At 39.3% G+C, this 18,844-nt stretch overlaps 1 protein-coding gene across 8 annotated transcripts in view; it reads left to right on the top strand.

Annotated features, from left to right (window-relative positions):
* Positions 1–18,844, top strand: part of Dennd5b (DENN domain containing 5B) — a 152,393-nt gene that overhangs the window by 113,461 nt on the left and 20,088 nt on the right. For all 8 annotated transcript variants that reach the window (XM_031383976.1, XM_031383984.1, XM_031383977.1 and 5 more), the window contains 4 exons: positions 2,360–2,438; positions 10,826–10,907; positions 13,160–13,288; positions 16,629–16,750. In XM_031383976.1, coding sequence (XP_031239836.1) covers positions 2,360–2,438; positions 10,826–10,907; positions 13,160–13,288; positions 16,629–16,750 — 412 coding nt within the window. The remainder of the gene's footprint in view (positions 1–2,359; positions 2,439–10,825; positions 10,908–13,159; positions 13,289–16,628; positions 16,751–18,844) is intronic.

Raw genomic sequence — 18,844 nt, 5'->3', positions numbered from 1 at the left:
TTTTTTACTTCAGAGAATGGTGGGTTTTACAGATCATTGCTTTAAAGGAGACATAAGAAAGGAGTGGAACTTTCTCTTTACCTTCAGGTTCAGCCCAGGGGAACTTTTTTCTTTCCCTGGGCTGCTTTGAGCAGCCATGGAGCAGAGTAGAGGGAACACTCACCTGGGGGAACTGTTTTCCCAACCCTGTGCCACTTAGATGGCAGGGGGCCCTGGACAAGAGGCCCCCACCTCCATAGAGAGACAAACCCTGACCACAAGCAAGAGTTAAGTGATAAAATAAGCAAGAAGTCCTGCTCCCAGAGTGGGACAAGTAGAGGATTAGGAGTTTTTCTGGGTGACCTGGCAGAGAAGGATTTGGATCCTGAACAAGAGGAGCACAGGTCTTAAGCCAAATAGCAGGAAGATCTTACTCCAGAGAAAGCCACTGTTTAATACAGGGAAACCAAACTGTCAGAAACACATAAGAAGACACACAGAAACACATAGTAAAAACACCCAGGGGTGGCCACCATGCATTCACACACCTGAACAGACAGAGGGATCCAGTGACATCTCACATGGATCAGCAATTCTATGACCTCTCCTATGTGTCCCCTCTCCTGTGTGTCCCCTTTCCTATGTTTCTCCTCTCCTAGGTGTCCCCTCTCCTATGTGTCCAAACATTATCTCTAGAGGTGACAGGAGAGATGACTTTCTAGTATGTTTCCCTTTGAGATGAAGGTGTCAAACTGCCCTGAAGTATTAGGCAGCAATTGATCAAAGGGATCTCTAGGGACCTGAAAAATCTCAGGTTGCAGATCCCCTAGGAGTCTCCTGACCACACTCTTCTTCACTCTAAGGGGCTCCAAGACTCCCAGTGACTCAAGGTCTTGCTCTGGGATCTCACTGGAGCCTCCAGAAATATAGGGTATCCACCAGAGAAGATTATTCAAACATGGCTTTAAGCTTATAGAAAATCTTTATGAGCTGGCTGGCTATTATACTTAGATTTTGGAATCCCAGTGCAGCCCCCAGACCTTTCTTCTCATGGTGAGCTTTTAAAGCTTTTATATTTTGGGTTGGCATACTTCAGTTAACAAGAACAGCTAGCCAAAAGCAGAACTACAGAAGCCAAAAATCAAGGTTATTACATTCAAAGACCTTCCCATAACTATGGGAAAGTTTAATGTATTAGGCCTTTGTTTTAGTTTTGTCAGGTGGGCTGTCTATGTGCTGAGTTTTAGTCTGAATAGCACTTCCATCATGGAGTCAGTTGTGCTAAAGTCTGGGAGCCTGTTACACTATTACTAAGGTAGCAGAGGCAGGTGGATCTCTGAGAGATCTTATCTCAGAAAAAAAGACTAACCAAAATTAATAGTTCTTTATTATTTTAAGTTATTTAGTAATTCAGGGTAGAGAAGGTCAAATGGTCCTCTTTGCTTTTGCTTCAGGTTACTCTTTCTAAAAGGCTCCCCCTTTCTCTTTTTCCTTTCTAATTTTTTTTCCTCATTCCTGTTCTACAAATCTAAAAATGTTATATATCAGTTATACAAATGCAGCTAATTTTTAAATCCCAAGGTTATTATTGTAGCCTCATCATATATAACTAAGCAACAAATGAGCCAAGTTCAGAGCTCTTCAAGACTGCCCTGACCTTCTTAGCTACTTCCCTTTGGCTCTTGCCAGGCTTCCCAGAAAAGCAAAGAAAGACTCTTATAATACCTGAAATGAGATGCTCAAAATGGTACACAAGAATGAGGATGTGGCTCAGTACTACTGTAAAACAGTTTCCTGTTTTCAATCTCCAGCATTACGGGGGTGAGGGAAAGACAGCTAGGAATGGATGAGCTAATATAAAATTAACTGGTCTTGATGAGAAATTATCTTTTAGTGATTTTTTTTCTTTTTTAAGGTGGTAAGTATGCATTTACTTAGAATGATGAACAAATATGATTATCACGTAATCTAGAAAGTATGGAAATCTTCAGTATCCAGGAAAAAAAACAAAGAGGAATAAATATATGAATGGGTTCAGCAACTGGCATGGAAGAGGGTTAAAGAGGGGCTGGGAGCTTACACAAACTAGGGATTTATGTTTAAATATGTGAAGAGAGAAGACAAGAGCCAGGATCTCCTGAAGGTAACTGGTTCACCAGCATACAGCCAGACATCGTGCAGGATTTGACCACAGAGGGAAGCAATCTCCTTAGCAGTGGAGATACACAGCTGACTTGGTTTAGTTCCTAGATAAAGTAAAACTATTTTAAGAATTTGTAATCAAATAACCTGAAATCATGTAAGTTTGGAGTCCAAATTATACTACCTTCACTCAAGAGAGCCTTTAGAAGGTGAAATTTTATGGGTCTTGTACTTTCAGGGGAAGTCTGCCTTGTGGTCACATTTGATCCAGTTTCAGGATAGAGAAGAGAAACAAGAGCACCTCACAGACTCACCAGGTAAGAAGGTGTTAGATAAGGCAGATTGCTTCAAGTTCGTGTATTGCAGTATTACTGTTTCCAATTAGAGCTCTACTTCCTCATTATAAGACAAAGAAAATAGTAGTGATCCCAAATGATCATGTTGATATAAAAGGACAAAAACAATTGTAAAGGAGTGTTAGAGTATGGTATGGTATGGTATATACTGATTTATTAAAGAAAAGTTCTGTGACTGCCATTAATAATCTTAATATCTTTTGTTACATTTCATTTGATTATTTTGTATATGGGCATTTGTATGTGGAGGTCAGATGGTAACTTGGAGGAATCGGTCCTCTTCTTCCACCATGTGGGACCTGGGAATTTAACTTGGTTGTTGGGTTTGGTGGCAGGTCCCTTTATCCATTGCTCTATTTCAGTAACCCATCTTTCTTTATATGGTCAGGATCAGATCCTGGACCTTGTAAAGACTCTTTCCAGAGTCATATTCTTTCGCATAGCTTGTTTCCTACTTTTTAAAATGGGAGCCTTACAACGATGCTCAGGTGGCCTCAGACTTGATGTAGTTCTACTGCAGTTCTAAAAGTAGCCAGGACTGCAGGCATGTATCACCACACTCAACTTAGGAGTCAGATTCTTCAGTTTATGGCATCGCAATGGTAATTCTTCTGCTAATCAGAACTATATAGGATTCCTTAGGTCAAATGATACAGCTATTGCATTTATTTATTCACAAAGACAATTTTCCTGGCAGTGCTAATGATCAAACCTAAGGCCCTAGCCTTTGAATCATATAGCCCAGAACTTGATTTTCTTTATATAAGATAACCATTTATTTCATAAAATGTAGAATTAACAGTAAGAAGTTAATAGATTAAAAGATTTAAAGAAGTTAAAAGATTTTGGCTGGGTATGGTGGCACACCACTATAATCCCAGTACTCGGGTTGAGGCAAGAGGATCAACAGTTCTGAGCCAGTCTGAGCTACATAGTGAGGCCTTATCTCAGAAGACCTGAAAGGGGGTAGGGAAAGATTTTATAGTGAGTCAGCCATTTAAAAGCATTTTTTTAATTACAAATTCTTTCAAAAATTTAGAAATAAAAGGTTTTTAAGATATATTGTTTTGAGGCAGGATCTCACTGTGTACCTCTGGCTTGTTTGGAACTCACTGTGTAGACCAGGCTGGCCTTGAACTCTTGGAGATTCCCTCTGCCTCTTCATCTGTGTCTGCCTCTGGAATGCTGAGGTCAAAAGCATGCACTACCACACCCAACTGTAAAAAAATTTTTTTACCTCCAAAGTTAGAGTTGGGAATATACAGCAAAGGCTCCCCAGCCAACCTTGAAAACCTGAGTTTAATCCACAGATTCCGTATGGTAGGAGAGCATCAATGCCACAAAGTTATTTTTTGACTTCCACCTAGAGACCATAGAGCCAGCAAAAGAGAGAGACAGACAGACAGACAGATGGACAGACAGACAGACAGAGACAGAGAGATAGTATTTGTGTATATAATTCTTCACCTAGCAAATGTGAGATCCAGAGTTTACTCCCTAACATGGGAAGAAAGAAAGAAAGAAAGAAAGAAAGAAAGAAAGAAAGAAAGAAAGAAAGAAAGAAAGAAAGAAAGAGAGAAAGAGAGAAAGGAAGGAAAAGAAAGGAAGGAAAGAAGGAAGAAAGAGGGGGGAGGGAAGGAAGGAGAGAGAAAGAGAGAGAAAGTAAAAGTTATTCTCACATTCATCCTCAGTTTCTGATCTTTCACTGTCCCACCCTAGGTAGCTCTATCCTACAGCATTTATTTGTAAATAACCTCATTATAAAATGTATTTTATGAGACATCTAGAAATGTGGAACTGATAATTGTGTTACACTGGAGCTCCTCTCAACAGTCATGTTCTGGAGGCCTAGGTTATAACTATATTTATATGGATTTGCATTCAGATCTCTACTGTCCATCTCTTCTTCCCTTTTTTCCTATGAAGAAAGTAAAAGTAGCTGGAAGTGGTGCACACCTTTAATCCCAGAACTCAGGAGACAGAGGCAGGTGGATCTGTGAGTTTGAAGTCAGCCTGGTCTACAGAAGGGAGTTCCAGGTCAGTAGGGGCTGTTATACAGAGAACCAAAGAAAGAAAATAAAAGTACATTGGTCCATGTCCTATATCTAACAGGAAATGTAGCCATTCACAATATAAAACCATAAAATCAATGTCACTTCTCTAAATTTTACTTCACTATAGGCAAAGGGCCTATCCTAAATAGAAAAACATAGAAATTAATGGAAAAGAAGAAAAAGTAGAGCTGAGTATAGTGGTGATCCCAACACTTAAATATGGGAGAAGGAAGGTCAGGAATCCGAGGCCATTCCTGGGGTATGTATGTATCAAGACTGTCTCAAAAGAGAATAAATCCCTAAGAAGTGGTTATCCATGGGAATATGTTGGAAAGCAGCCAGGTCCAACTAAGATGAAACAGAAGTATTCAACTCTTATGTCCAAAGAGGCATGTGAGAATGTCCGGCTGTTAGAATCAGCTGCTGCTGGGCAACCCTTGCAGCTTTTGTGGGTTTGACTGGCCAAATGTGGAGGTTCAGTTGGGAATCAGAGTCATGGGTATCTTCAGTGACCTCAGTTGATGGTAGAATTAGCAAATTCTAAAGTAATAAATCAAAAACACATCAAAGGCCCACATAGTTACAGTCTCTGCTGCACTACCAAATTGATGAAGGGCTAATAATGTAAGAACAAACAGTGTTTTTGTGACTCAGTAAGATTAATAAGAGCATGTAGCTTTTTTTTTTCTTTAGATAGTCTCACTGTGTGACTCTGGCTAGCCTGGAACTCCCTGTATAGATCTGGCTGCCCTCAACCTTACAGAGATCTAATAACCTGTGACACCCCAAGTGCCTGGATTAAAGGCAGGTGCTAGCACTTGCCCAGCATAATGCTATCTATAGGTATAGGTATATATTATATATATTATACATTTTTAAATGTGATTGTATGTGTGATTGTATGTATGATTGTATGTGTCTTTGGAGGCCAGAAAAGGACATCAAAACTTCTGAAGCTATAGCTACACGTAGTTGTGAGCTGCCCAGCATGAGTGATTGGACCAAACTAGGGGTCCTCTGTAAGAGCACTACATACGCATAAAGCTAAGCCATCTCTCCAGCCCTGAGCCGTATGGCTTTCAGAGTCTGTAAAAGTATCATTTATTAACCTGACGTGCCAGGCAGTGGTGGCGCACACCTTTAATCCCAGCACTTGGGAGGCAGAGGCAGGCGGATTTCTGAGTTCGAGACCAGCCTGCTGGTCTACAGAGTGAGTTCCAGGACAGCCAGGGCTATACGGCTGTCTCGAAAAACCAAAAAAAAAAAAAAAAAAAAAAATTAACTTGACATAATTGTTGTCTCAGAGGCTTATTGCTCCATACAATCTTATCTAGGTCTAGAATGTTTTTCTGTCTCTGAAACTTACTGCTGAATAAGCTCATCCTTTCTGAACTCTGGTGTCTGGTTAACTCAGCTGTTCTGGCTCAGATTCTTCTCCAAGCTGATTGATTCAAACTCACTTCTCTCAGCTTCTGACTGAATTGCTCTGCTTGGCCTCAAACTAACTCTGGTAATCTGTTCTAATCTTCTGGCTCCTTCTCGTTCTCTGGATTGCACTGTCTTCATCTGTGTCTAGCTTGATCTCTCTCTGCAACCTGTCTTTTTATAACTGTCCTAGTAAAACTGCCCTCTCTCCTCCTCTCTTTTCATGCTGCTCTTTCTTAAGTAGCCTCTCTTTCTCTCTGTTCTTGTGAGAGTTAGGCATATTCTACTCTGTCAAATCTTTCTCTGATTCATCATTTTGGCTGCTTCTCAATTAGACATCACTTTCAAACATCCCTTCTACAAACTAACTTTACCTTCATTGTTTTGGATTAAAGGTGTGTACTAAGGGCCTTTCTCTATTCCAGGTGGAATAACCTTGTTGCTGGATTAAAATCCTTCTACAGAAGTCTGTATTTATTGTTTGAATGGAGGGGTAGTTTATAAACATTGCTCTAATAATACTTATGGTGATTAAGCCTGTGAAGACTTTTTTTTTTGTGGACTGGAGGTGTGGCTCAGTTGGTAGAGAGCTTGCCTAGTGTGTACCACAGTAGATTTGAACACCAGTGCCACATTAACCATCGCATAGTGGTACACACCTGTAATCCCAGCACTCTCAGCATTATGGAGATAGAAACAGGAGTTCAAGTTCATCTTGACTACATGGTCAGTTGTGGGCTGGCCTGGGCTCCATAAAATCAAAAATGAGGGTGGGCCGGGCGGTGGTGGCGCACGCCTTTAGTCCCAGCACTTGAGAGGCAGAGGCAGGCGGATTTCTGAGTTCTAGGCCAGCCTGGTCTACAGAGTGAGTTCCAGGACAGCCAGGGCTACACAGAGAAACCCTGTCTCGAAAAACAAAACAAAACAAAAAAATAAATAAATAAATAAAAATGAGGGTGGGGTTGGTAAGATGGCTCAGCAGGTTAGGGTGTTTGCTGCCAGGTCTGATGAACTGAATTTCAACCTGAGGACCTACATGGTAAAAGAAAAAAACTGACTCCCACCAGTTAGTCTCTGACCTTTATATACATACCATGGCATGTGTACACACACATGTACACACACACACAAATAATAATGTATTTTATTTTAATTTATAGTATGGCAGGGGATGTAGCTCAGCAATAGAGCACATGCTTACCATGTGAAAGATTCACTTTCATCCCATAGCATGAACATGATACACATACATACACATTTCTTTATCCTTTCATTGCATTTTTTTATATATAAGTATAGCACATGTGAGATTCTGTTTTCAATTTCTGTCACCTCTTCCAAGAAAACAAAATTAAAGGAAGGTGATAATTGAGACATTTTATTTAAATACTTAATACTGTTTTTGAGTCTTGCTTACTCTCTGCTCTGACTGGCTATTACTGTGTTAGTTTGCCCAATAGCTAGCCTTTGAACTAACCTCCAATTGGTTAAATCTCTCCCTAAAATAAAATTCTAAATTAACATTTAAGGTTGTGTTGTCTAGTCATGTGGAATGCAGAGTCATTCCCTGACCATTTGACTTTCTACCCCAAAAGGATATAGCACTTTAATAACTTAATATTTTAGTAGTATTGTTTATTTCATGTTTTTACACTATACTATGGTTTTCAGAACAGCTTACATATTTCAAAAGTATTTATACAGCCAAAATAAATGTAGACAAATAACTTGGGAGGTGGCTTGTAAGAGAGAAACAGAGAGTGAGACTGAATGCTTTGCTTGACATTTGTAGCTCCTGTATCAAGTTTGAAGAAGAGGACTTTATAAATTACTCTTTCTCTGAGATGAATGCTTTTCCAAATTATCACAGCCAATGAACCAGATTCTTACCCTCACCTAATGTCTGTGCCACCCTCCAAGCAGAACCATTGTTCATTGAAACAGTGGTAAATGACTTTATGGATAGACCATCTTAATACCTACACCATTTCTTAAATGAATGTAACCTGTTCTCTGTGGGCTGAGAATGAAGTCACTCACTCAAGTCAAATAGCTTTGACTATAGAAGGAAGTCTGTGTCCAAAAATCATGCCTACAATTCATTCCTTGGCGCAGCAGAACTATCAACTCTCAGCTTAGCTATGATGGAGGTAAAATCCTTTGGTGATGTGAGGAGTCATTGAAGAACAGCCTTATTACAATGAAATCCAATGTCTAAAAATTGTTCTTATTTTGGTCTTGTACCACAGTAAGAGCCAAGATTTTAAGCTCTACTAAATACAAAACAAGCAAACAAACAAAAAGACTTTATATATTTATGTTCATTTAAAAAAAAAATACTAGCCAGGCAGTGGTGGAGCATGCCTTTAATCCCAGCACTTGGGAAGCAGAGGCAGGCGGATCTCCGAGTTTGAGGCCAGCCTGGTCTACAGAGTGAGTTCCAGGACAGCCAGGGCTACACAGAGAAACCCTGTCTGAAAAAAACCCAAACAAACAAACAAACAAACAAACTAGTAGTGATGTATTATTTTAAAATATACAGTTAATATGTTTGGAGTTATTTAAAATTTATATTGAGAAAAACGTATGTATTTTCAGTATTGCTATAGACAAGTATCTGCATGACTGTTAAATTGATGTTTTATATCAAATAATTTTTATAATACTAATTTTTATTGTTATAATATTTATAAATTTTTAAAGAATATGACAAAAAAGGTACTGTAGGTATTGAAGGGAGGTCTCTGGGAGGAGTTGGGGTACAAAAGAGAAACAAGAATGTGATTTAATTCTATTTACTTAAAATATGTTTTTAAATGTTAACCAATTCAGATAAATTGAAATCATGTATCTTTTCTCATCACAATGCAATAAATCTTAAATCAATTAAAAAATAACTTAATACTTTAAATATTTAAGCTTAAATACTTAATTAAATGCTTAATATTTTAAAACTTAAATAACTTAAACTTTAATACTTAAGCTAGGGTGGTCTCAGAAAAATAAATGTACCATAATCCCTGCAAGTGTGTAAGACAATTTCCTCAGTACACACTTCTTCCCTGAGTATAAGAGATTAGTATTTTAAAGTACCAGTTTGAAAATTCCCTTCCCTAAGCCAGGTGTTGTGATGCATTCATTTAATTCCAGCCCTTGGAAGGCAGAGTGCAGGCATAAATTTTTTGCAATCTACTTTTTAATAAGGGTTCAACTTCCTTAGCCTACCACCCAGCAGAGGTAGTGGAAGAGAAAAGTTATTAGGATATGGGGGAAGTGGACCTGTTCAGCAGTAGTTCTTTGTGGGTGATCTCGACCTTCTTGGGCAGCAGTTCAGTCCCAGAGCAAACACCAAATGTGGTTTAGCAGCTGCAGACCAGTCTTCTAGGCAGGCAGACAATAGGCACGAACCAGCAACTACAGTCTAGTCCTTTCAGCAGGCAGACACTAGGCAGTTGTAGTTCGATCCTGAAGAAACCACCAGACTTGCCAACTGGCCTGAGGCAAGGCCACAGAAGTGGCAAGCTACTGAAGATACCTCACAAGCAGTTCTTGGGAAAGTTTCTCTCAATGGCAGTTGAGCTCAACAACACTATGTAAGGAGAACCAATACATGTGTGACTTTAGCAAAGAGTAGCGACACAGAGCAAAACAAACCAAAGCTCAGTGCTCAGTTCCCACTGTCTGTGGGGTCATATTTATACTACTACATCAAGAGTCCTTTTACTTGTCTGCTATATCCAAACATCCTTTCACCTGTGTCTGCTTCAGGAAAACGATCTTTCACATGTTTGCTTTAACAAGATATCCTTTCACCTGTGTGCCCCAGCAAGCCATCATTTGACATAACTAACTTTCCAAAGAACTACAAGTTTCTACTTCAGCAGAGGCAGGTGGATCTCTGTGAGTTTGAGACCAGCCTGGTCTATAAAGAGTTTCAGAACAGCCAGTACTGTTACATAGAAAAACCCTTTCTCAAAAAAAAAAAAATTTTTTTTTCAAAGTTTAAAATTTAATGTTTAATGTTAAGTGTTTTCTGGGCTGAGACTGTCCTGGGCTTAATCCCCAGTATCACATAAACAGAGTATTGTATATGCATGTGTATGCATGTGTATGCATGTGTATAAGTATCACATACATGTAATCCTAGCATGCAGAAGTTAAAGACTAGCCTTGGATTTATGAGACTTTTTCTCAAAAAAGCAAAAAGCCATGAAGGTTTCCAGTTCATGAGTTCAGAGTAGAAGGCTCACATACTTAATAGCTAATCTCTCCACATTGCCTTCGAGTAATTATCCAGCACTATGAAAATGAATAAACTGAAGAAGATGACTGGCCCTTGTGGCCAGAATTTGCACATATTGCATGATTTGCTGGAGGCACTTATATAAAATTTTTGTTTTAAATTTCCAAATGTGGCCACAGCTTGTTTAGAAAGAACACAGCTAGTTTACTGTGTTAATAAAGTATCAATACTAAATGGTCAGCCCTGAAAACATACACAAACAAGTAACATTATACAGACTGAATAGGTTATATTTATGTATTTAGAAATATATATACATACACATATCTAATGACAAAGAAAAAAAAGAGTCCATGATTCTGAAAGAGCAAAATTGTGGGGAATGGAAGACACATGAGAGGGTTTGGAGTGAGGAAAGGGAAGGCTGACATGATGTATTTATATTATAATCTCATGGTGGTATACCCCATCAGTCCCAGCACTTGGGGGCAGAAGCATATGGATCTATGTAAGTTCAAAGGCGAGCCAGAGTTATAAAAAAAGACGCTGTCTTGGAAAAAAAAAAAACTAAAGTATAAATTCTTACTGTTATTGTCCTAATACTTTGCTAATATTTTTCTACATAGTTGCCCTTGGACCAGAAAGAAGAAAATCTGACTCAGGAGTTATGTTACCAACACTCAGAGTCTCTCTTATTCAAGACATGAGGTATTTGTTACACATGATAATAAATAATGATATCTTTGAAATGTAGCTTTCACCCATATTGCTCAAGTAATTATAACTATACCCTTTGTTTATATATTCTAAAGAAAGTATCTTCATAATTTAACATTTTTATTTATTTTTACTTTAACTTTATGAGTATTAGTGTTGACCTGCATATTGCATACACAAACCATGTTTCGGGAAATATTAAAAATGAACCCACCAACTCTCTGCGCTCCTGCTTCTCTCAACCCAACAACTCTCTCCAGCTAGTTCCCACAGCGTCTGGCTTGCTTGTCCCCAGAGCCACTATTTCCCTCTCCACCTTCAGTGGTCCCACATTCCAGTAACTAAGTAAAGTAAAACTCTTGAACCTTGTAATTAACCAATCATATTTATCTATCAATAAATTCTCAATTTACAAGATGCCAATACAGTAATTTCAGAACCAATTGATAATGATAAGAGCTTTATCCCAAATATTCTAACCTTATGATATCATAACTACCTGTGGCTGGTTAAAGCCACACTGGTTCACACTGCCTCCATTTTTCCTTCCTTCTCTCTCCCTCTCACGCTCTCTGTCCCTGTACAACTCTTAGCTCTGCCTCCCTTTTCCCTGTCCAATCACAGGCCTCCTGCTGCCCTAATGAAATTGGACAGGGAAAATCCTGCAACAAAACCATATGCCTGCCTGGTGCTCCCCAGAGTTCAGACATGAGAACTGATCTCCTAAAAACAGAATTAGAGATGGTTGTTAGCCAACATGTAGGCACTGAGAACCAAACTGAATCTTCTGCAACAGCAGCAAGTGCTTTTAGCCAGGGAGCCATTTGTCCAGCCCCAGTCTTATTGTTTTACTATCTTACTGTTTTGTTTTGTTCTTTCTGACATTAAATAAAAAGGGAAGGTGGAGCAGAAGAGCTTTCCAAACTACAACTTTTCCTGTTTGGATTTTTGAAAAGTCTCTAAAATGTCTGTTCTCTATACATATATACACACAAAAATGTAAATAATAAGTACTTGGCAGAAAATTGGTCTCAGCAAGATAGATTTTTGTATGTTTGTTTGTTTTTCAAGAAAGGGCTTCTCTGTGTAGCCCTGGTTGTTCTGGAACTCACTCTGTAAACCAGGTTAGCCTCAGAACTCAAAAGATTGTCCTATCTCTGCCTCAAGCCACCACTGCCTGGCAAATTGTAGAATTTTCTACCAGGCAATGTTGGCCCATGCCTTTAATCCCAGCACTAAGGAGGCAGGGGCAGGCAGATCTTTTGAGTTTAAGGTCAGCCTAGTACAGAGCAAATTCCAGAACACAGAGAAGCCCTGTCTTGGAAAATATGTAAATTACAAAATAATTATAACACTTCTGACTTTTTGTGCCTTTTGTGGTGGCACATGTCTTTAATCCCAACTCTTGGAGGCAGGAGCAAACAGATCTCTGAGTTTATTATGACCAGCTTAGTCTACATAGTGATGTTCAAGACAGCCAGAACTAAATTAGAGAGACCATGTCTCAAAACAAACAAAAAGAGCAGGGCAGTGGTGGTACATGTCTTTAACCCCAGCAAGCAGAGACAGGTAGATTTCAAAGTTCGAGGCCAGCCTGGTCTACAGAGTGAGTTCCAGGACAGCCAGGGCTACACAGAGAAACCCTGTCTGGAAAAACCAACCAAACAAACAAACAAACAAACAAACAAAAAGTCACTATGACTTCTCTTAAAGTTATACTTTGTTGATATAATTTGTATGTGTGCACACATATGTGCATGTGTGTTCGTGTGTGTGTTCATGTTCGTGTGTATATGTGCATGTGTGTTCTTGAATCTGTGCATGTGGGACTACAGAGCAAATTAAACATATCCTTGCTAATTTCAGTAATTAACAGATTTTTTTTTTTTTTGTAAAACATGAGTCTGTCTCAGATGACATGATTGCTCTCCTTGAGTACTGTAAAGATAGTGTGGTTCTCTATATATGACTTTCTTTAAAGACAATTTAAAAATGGAAAAATGTTAAAATTGTGCAATTATTTTGATTCTTTCACCCATCACTGTAACTGGCTGTTGCTTGTCATCCACGCAACAGGAGGACATAAGACACATGGGATTCATGTCATCTTGAGCTTTTATTTTCACCATGACTTATTTGAAGTGTATGCATTGTTTTAAGAAAAAATATTTCATGTAGGTTGTCTAAAAACAAAATTATTTAAAAGCAAAAAACAATGTCTTCCTGTTGGCTCTGATTTTTAGGCATGTTCAGAACATGACTGAGATCAAGACTGACGTTGGACGGGCTCGGGCGTGGATAAGGTTGTCCCTAGAGAAAAAGCTTTTGTCCCAGCATCTCAAGCAGTTGCTCTCTAACCAACCACTGACCAAGTAAGACAACGACTTTTAAGACATTTGTTTCTGTGACTTGTGCATACAAAGGAAATTGCATAAGCTGACAAATTATCATTTTCAGCATGAATCCTGACTTATGAACACTTGCATTGCTGTTGTATAACAGGTATATGCTTCAGAAACTGCCTTTATAGGATATTTGATCATTTCTGGGAGGGCACACCAGACTTAACAGCCAAAGACCAGATTACTATGCTGTAATCAGAAAAATGAAAGCTACCTAGAAAGTTGAACTTATATTAACTTCATAGTATAAAACTTATAGTAAGAAATGGAGTTGAAAAAGAGAGTCTAATAGATACTTTTAATCATTTAGATTCAGGAAACTAGTCACTTACAAGTCAGATAACTGTTAACCAGTTTTATAGTTTCTGTCCTTATCAAAAAGAAAAAAAATCCAGCCAGGCAGTGGTAGTGCATGCCTTTAATCCCAGCACTTAGGAGGCAGAGACAGACAGATTTCTGAGTTTGAGGCTAGCCTGGTATACAGAGTGACTTCCAGGACAGCTAGGGTTATACAGAGAAACCCTGTGTCAGAAAAAAAAGAAAGAAAGAAAGAAAAGGAAGGAAGGAAGGAAGGAAGGAGAGAGAGAAAAAAAGGAAGGAAGAGAAAATAAATAAATAAATAAATAAATAATCAGTCAATCCAGCCAGTTATTGGTGGCACAAGCACCTTTAATCCCAGCACTCCAGAGGCAGAAGCAGTCGGGTCTCTATAAATTCAAGGCCACCCTGGTCTACAGAACAAGTTCCATAACAGCCAGCATAACAACCAGGGCTATATACAGAGAAACCCTGTCTCCAAATACCAACAAGAAAAATCCCTGGGCAGCCAGCCCGGTCTACAGAGTGAGTTCCAGGACAGCCAGAGCTACACAGAGAAACCCTGTCTCCGGGGAAAAAAAAAAAAAAAAATCCCTGGGCAGCAGTGGCAAAAGCATATGAGACTCTGTCTCTAGAAAACAATCAATACATACATACATACACACATACATACATACATACATACATAAATGTTTTATCTTTTGAGACAGGAACTTACTGTGTAGACTAGGCTAGCCTCGAACTCACAGATCTACCTGCTTCTGCCTCCTGAGTGCTGGGATTTAAGGCATGAGCCACCATGCCTCACAAGAAATTCTTTAAAATGATAGGAACAGCTGGGTAGTGATGGCACATGCCTTTAATCCCAGCACTTGGGAGGCAGAGGCAGGCGGATTTCTGAGTTCGAGGCCAGCCTGGTCTACAAAGTGAGTTCCAGGACAGCCAGGGCTACACAGAGAAACCCTGTCTCGAACCCCCTCACCCCCAAAGAAAAAAAGATAGGAACATTAGAATTTATTTGAGAGTTAAAATGTTCTCGAGAACAAAGATTTGCAAAGAACCTGATTTAAACCTTAGACATGGCTTTCTATTGGACCTGTCATGGTAACCAACACTGCTTGTACTCTTTGCATTTATCATCCTGGAGCATTGTAGAATGAGTCTTTTGGTTTGATTTGATTTGGTTTGTTTGAGATAGAGTCTTGCTATGTACCTTTGGCTGTCCTTGAAACTCACTTATATTTGAGGAACTCACTTATATTGAGGCAGGCCTCAAACTCACAGAGATCTATCTCAGCCTCCTGAGTGCTGGAACTAAAGGCATGTGTTACCACACCAAGCTTAGAATGAGTATTAATTTTCAAAGAGTAGATTGATTTTTAAAAAAAGTGTAAGCTGTGATGCACCTGGTAGACAGCTTGCCTAGTACACTTGAAGTCATTTGTTTGGTCCCCAGCAACAATTAAATGGGGTATGATAGCACATATCCATAACCCCAGCACTCTAAAGTTGTAGACAGGAGGGCCAAAAGTTCAAGGTAATCCTTGGCTGAGTTGCAGGGTATTTGATCACACTGGGAACCCCAAGATTGTGTTATTTACTGGAAAAGCCTGTTTTTTAGTTGTGGTATGGCTCAATCCTAGCACACACCTTTAGTCTAAGAGCTTTCTGTTTATTGTAAACAGGATTAAAGTCAAGAGTCAGAGCAAACAACCAGCTGACAGGAAGTAAACATAAGAAAAAAACAGAGTAAGAGGAAGTCAGTAGGACGGATAAAAAGACTCACAGGAAGTAGAAGAGAGTGACTTTCAGTTTGAAGGAGGCTTGTTTGTTTGTTTGTTTGTTTTGTTTTGTTTTGTTTTTTTGGTTTTTTTCTGAAGGAGGCTTTTTGAGAAAGCATGAAAGAATGATTGCTTCAGGGACACTGGCTGGTCAGCTAGATGCTTTCTCTGCCTCTCTGAGCTAGGAGGCTTTCAGTATCTGGCTCCTGAGTCTTCATTGCTGAAATCAACCAATTGGGATTTTGTTAAAAACAACAGCTATGTAGCAAGTAAAGTGTCTGCCATGTAAGCGTAAGGGCAAAGTTCGAACCCCTCGCACTTACACAGACAAAAAGCCAGATGTGTAGCATAAGCCTATAATCCCCTTGGTGTGTGTGTCACTCTTTGGGTGGAGAGCATGGCTGGGTACACAGACAGGTGGATCCCTGGAGCTCACTAACCAGCCATTCTAGGTGAATCAATGTTTTACCTGTGTGTGTATCTGTGTTCCATGTGTGTGCAGTGCCACAACAGGCCATGAGAGAGTGCCCAATATTCTGAGACTGGAGTTACAATTATGAACTGCCATGTTTGTTCTAGGAATCAAATCCATCTGGAAAAGTAGTCAGTGCTCTCAACTACTGAGCTATCTCTCCAGCCCCAGGTTTGAGGGTTTTTGGTTGATTGATTGATGATTGATTTTTCTCACATGAGTGTACACAAGAGCCACAGAGTAGAAGTCAGAGGACAACTTAAGGGTTGTTATGTTCTCTCTTTCTCCCATATAGATCTCAGGAACTTAATTACGGTCATGAGGGTTACCCACTGAACCAACGCACTGGTTCAGGAGGTATTAACTTTTAATCTTTTTTTTTTTTAAGATTTACTTTTATTTATATGAGTACACTGTAGCTGTCTTCAGACACACCAGAAGAGGACATTGGATCTTGTTACAGATGCTTGTGAGCCACCGTGTGGTTGCTGGGAATTGAACTCAAGACCTCTGGAAGAGCAGTCAGTGCTCTTAACTGCTAAGCCATCTCTCCAGCCCCTTAATCATTATTTTTAAGAGTAAAAATCATGGGGTTGGAGATTTAGCTCAGTGGTAGAGCACTTGCCTAGCAAACACAAGGCACTGGGTTTGGTCCTCAGGTCCGAACCAAAAAAAAAATTATTTTTAAATCAAAGAATGAACTGTAACTGATATTTGTGCTTACATTAACCCTTTTCAGGAAGCTTTATAAGCGCTATGCTTTTCTACGCTGTGAAGAAGAAAGAGAACAGTTTCTGTACCATCTGCTCTCCCTCAATGCTGTGGACTACTTCTGCTTTACCAGTGTGTTCACCACTATCAGTAAGTATGGAGAATTGACTTTTAAGTAAATACTTTTCAGATGAGCAGGCATGGTGGCAAATACTTCTAATCTCAGTGCTCAGAAGGCTGAAAAAAGAAAATTGCTTGTTCAAAAAACAATGAGTGTAGGCTGTGTACCCTGATCCTTTCTTTAAAAAAAAATCCAACTTAGGGGCTGGGGGATTCTCCTCACTCTTGGAATAAAAGAATTCATATCTTCCCTTTTTAAAAGGTTTTATTTATTTATTTTGTGTATATGAGTACATTGTAGTTGTACAGATGGTTGGCCTACATCATGTGGTTGCTGGGAATTGAACTCAGGACCTCTGCTCACTCCAGCTCCACTTTGGGCTCCAGCCCAAAGATTTATTTGTTGTTGTACGTAAGTACACTATAGCTGTCTTCAGACACACCAGAAGAGGGCGTCAGATCTCATTACAGGTAGTTGTGAGCCACTTTGTGGTTGCTGGGATTTGAACTCCGGACTTTTGGAAGAGTAGTCAGCTATTAACCGCTGAGCCACCTCTTCAGCCCAAGAATTTATATCTTTAAAAGTAAGATATTTCACAGTACATGGAGGACACTGATGTCCATTTGTGAATGTAGGAGACGCCCTAACTATTGGAAGTACTGCTGAACACAGACAGCCCTCAGCTGCCAGACTTTGCAAGTGCCTTACTAAAAAAATTGCCCTAGGCTGATACTTCCTGCCAGCATGCCTACACTAATCAAAGGACTATCCCACTGCTCACTGTGCCAGTGGAAGACTTTGTTGAGCCTTCAGCAAAGCTCAACATTTTCCTTACCAGTCTTGATTTCCTCTTCACAGGCTGATCCTAGGAACAAACATCAACTGTGCTCATTTCTGTGTGTCGGTGCTCATCTCATTTCAGCGTCCGCTTTCCAGAAAACCCAGGTTGTGATAGAGAGTGTTATCTAGGACAAGTGTGAAATGCACAGAGCTGCACTCAGTGGTTTTGTTTTGTTTTTTTAAAGCATAATCTCTCCAAAATCTCAGGAAGTATCATTGTCATTTCACTGGCTAGAACTATGAAGGCACTGATTTCTGGTCTCTGGCAAAAAACAGATAAGGAAAAAAGAGTTGGAATTAATAGGGCCAACTTAAAATAGCCAACATCTAATAAGGTGTTATTAGATATCTAATAAGATATTAGTATCTAATTAGGTAATATCTAATGAGATTATTAGATATCTTATCAAATACTAATAATATCTAAAAGTAATAATCTAATAATCTCTAGTTCATTCAATTACTACATGTATAAGAATCTTAAGTTGCTAGAAGTAAAACTATTACTCATTTGTAGTGCACTTGCTTACCATGTGTGAAACAATGGGTTCAATCCCAGCACTGTTTTTGTTTGTTTGTTTTTAATTATCTAAAGACTGGACATGTAGCTCCTGTAATCCCTGTTGAGGCAAGAGGATCAAAATTTTAAGACTGGACTAGGCTATGCAGGAAAGTTCTATCTCAAAAGAAAGAAAGGGAGGTCCAGCAAGATAGCTCAATGGGTAAAGGCACTTGCTGTAAAGCCTGACAATCTAAGTTCAGCTCCCATACTAGAAAGACAACTGATTCCCAAAGATTGTTCTGTGAGCTCTACACATGCAGCAAGGTACATATGTGGGTATATACATATGCACATATACATAAATAAATGTTTTTTTAAAGGTTTTAAAAGAAAAGAAAGGTCACTTAGATGGCTAACAACGTGGTCATCCTCAGCTATTTTCAAGGCCAGCATGAATCAAGTCTCAAAACAAAAGCAGACCAAAAAGGACTAGCAAGATGTCTCAGCACAAAAAAAGCACTTTCTACACAATCCAAGTGACTTGAATTCCATCCCTGGAACCCATGAAAAGGTGGAAAGAAAACCAATTCTAAGAATTGTACTCTCAGGGCTGGAGAGATTGCTCAGCCGTTAAGAGTACTGACTGCTCTTCCAGAGGTCCTGAGTTTATTTCCCAGCAACCACATGGTGACTTAAATCATCTGTAATGGGATCCAATGCATTCTTCTAGTGTGTGTCTGAAGACAGCTGCAGTGTACTCATATAAATTAAAAAAAAAAAA

The sequence above is a fragment of the Mastomys coucha genome, unplaced genomic scaffold, assembly GCF_008632895.1.
Source record: "Mastomys coucha isolate ucsf_1 unplaced genomic scaffold, UCSF_Mcou_1 pScaffold20, whole genome shotgun sequence".
NCBI lineage: Eukaryota > Metazoa > Chordata > Mammalia > Rodentia > Muridae > Mastomys > Mastomys coucha.
The sequence above is the reverse complement of the archived record's forward strand: the minus strand, read 5'-3'. Positions and strand labels throughout refer to the sequence as shown.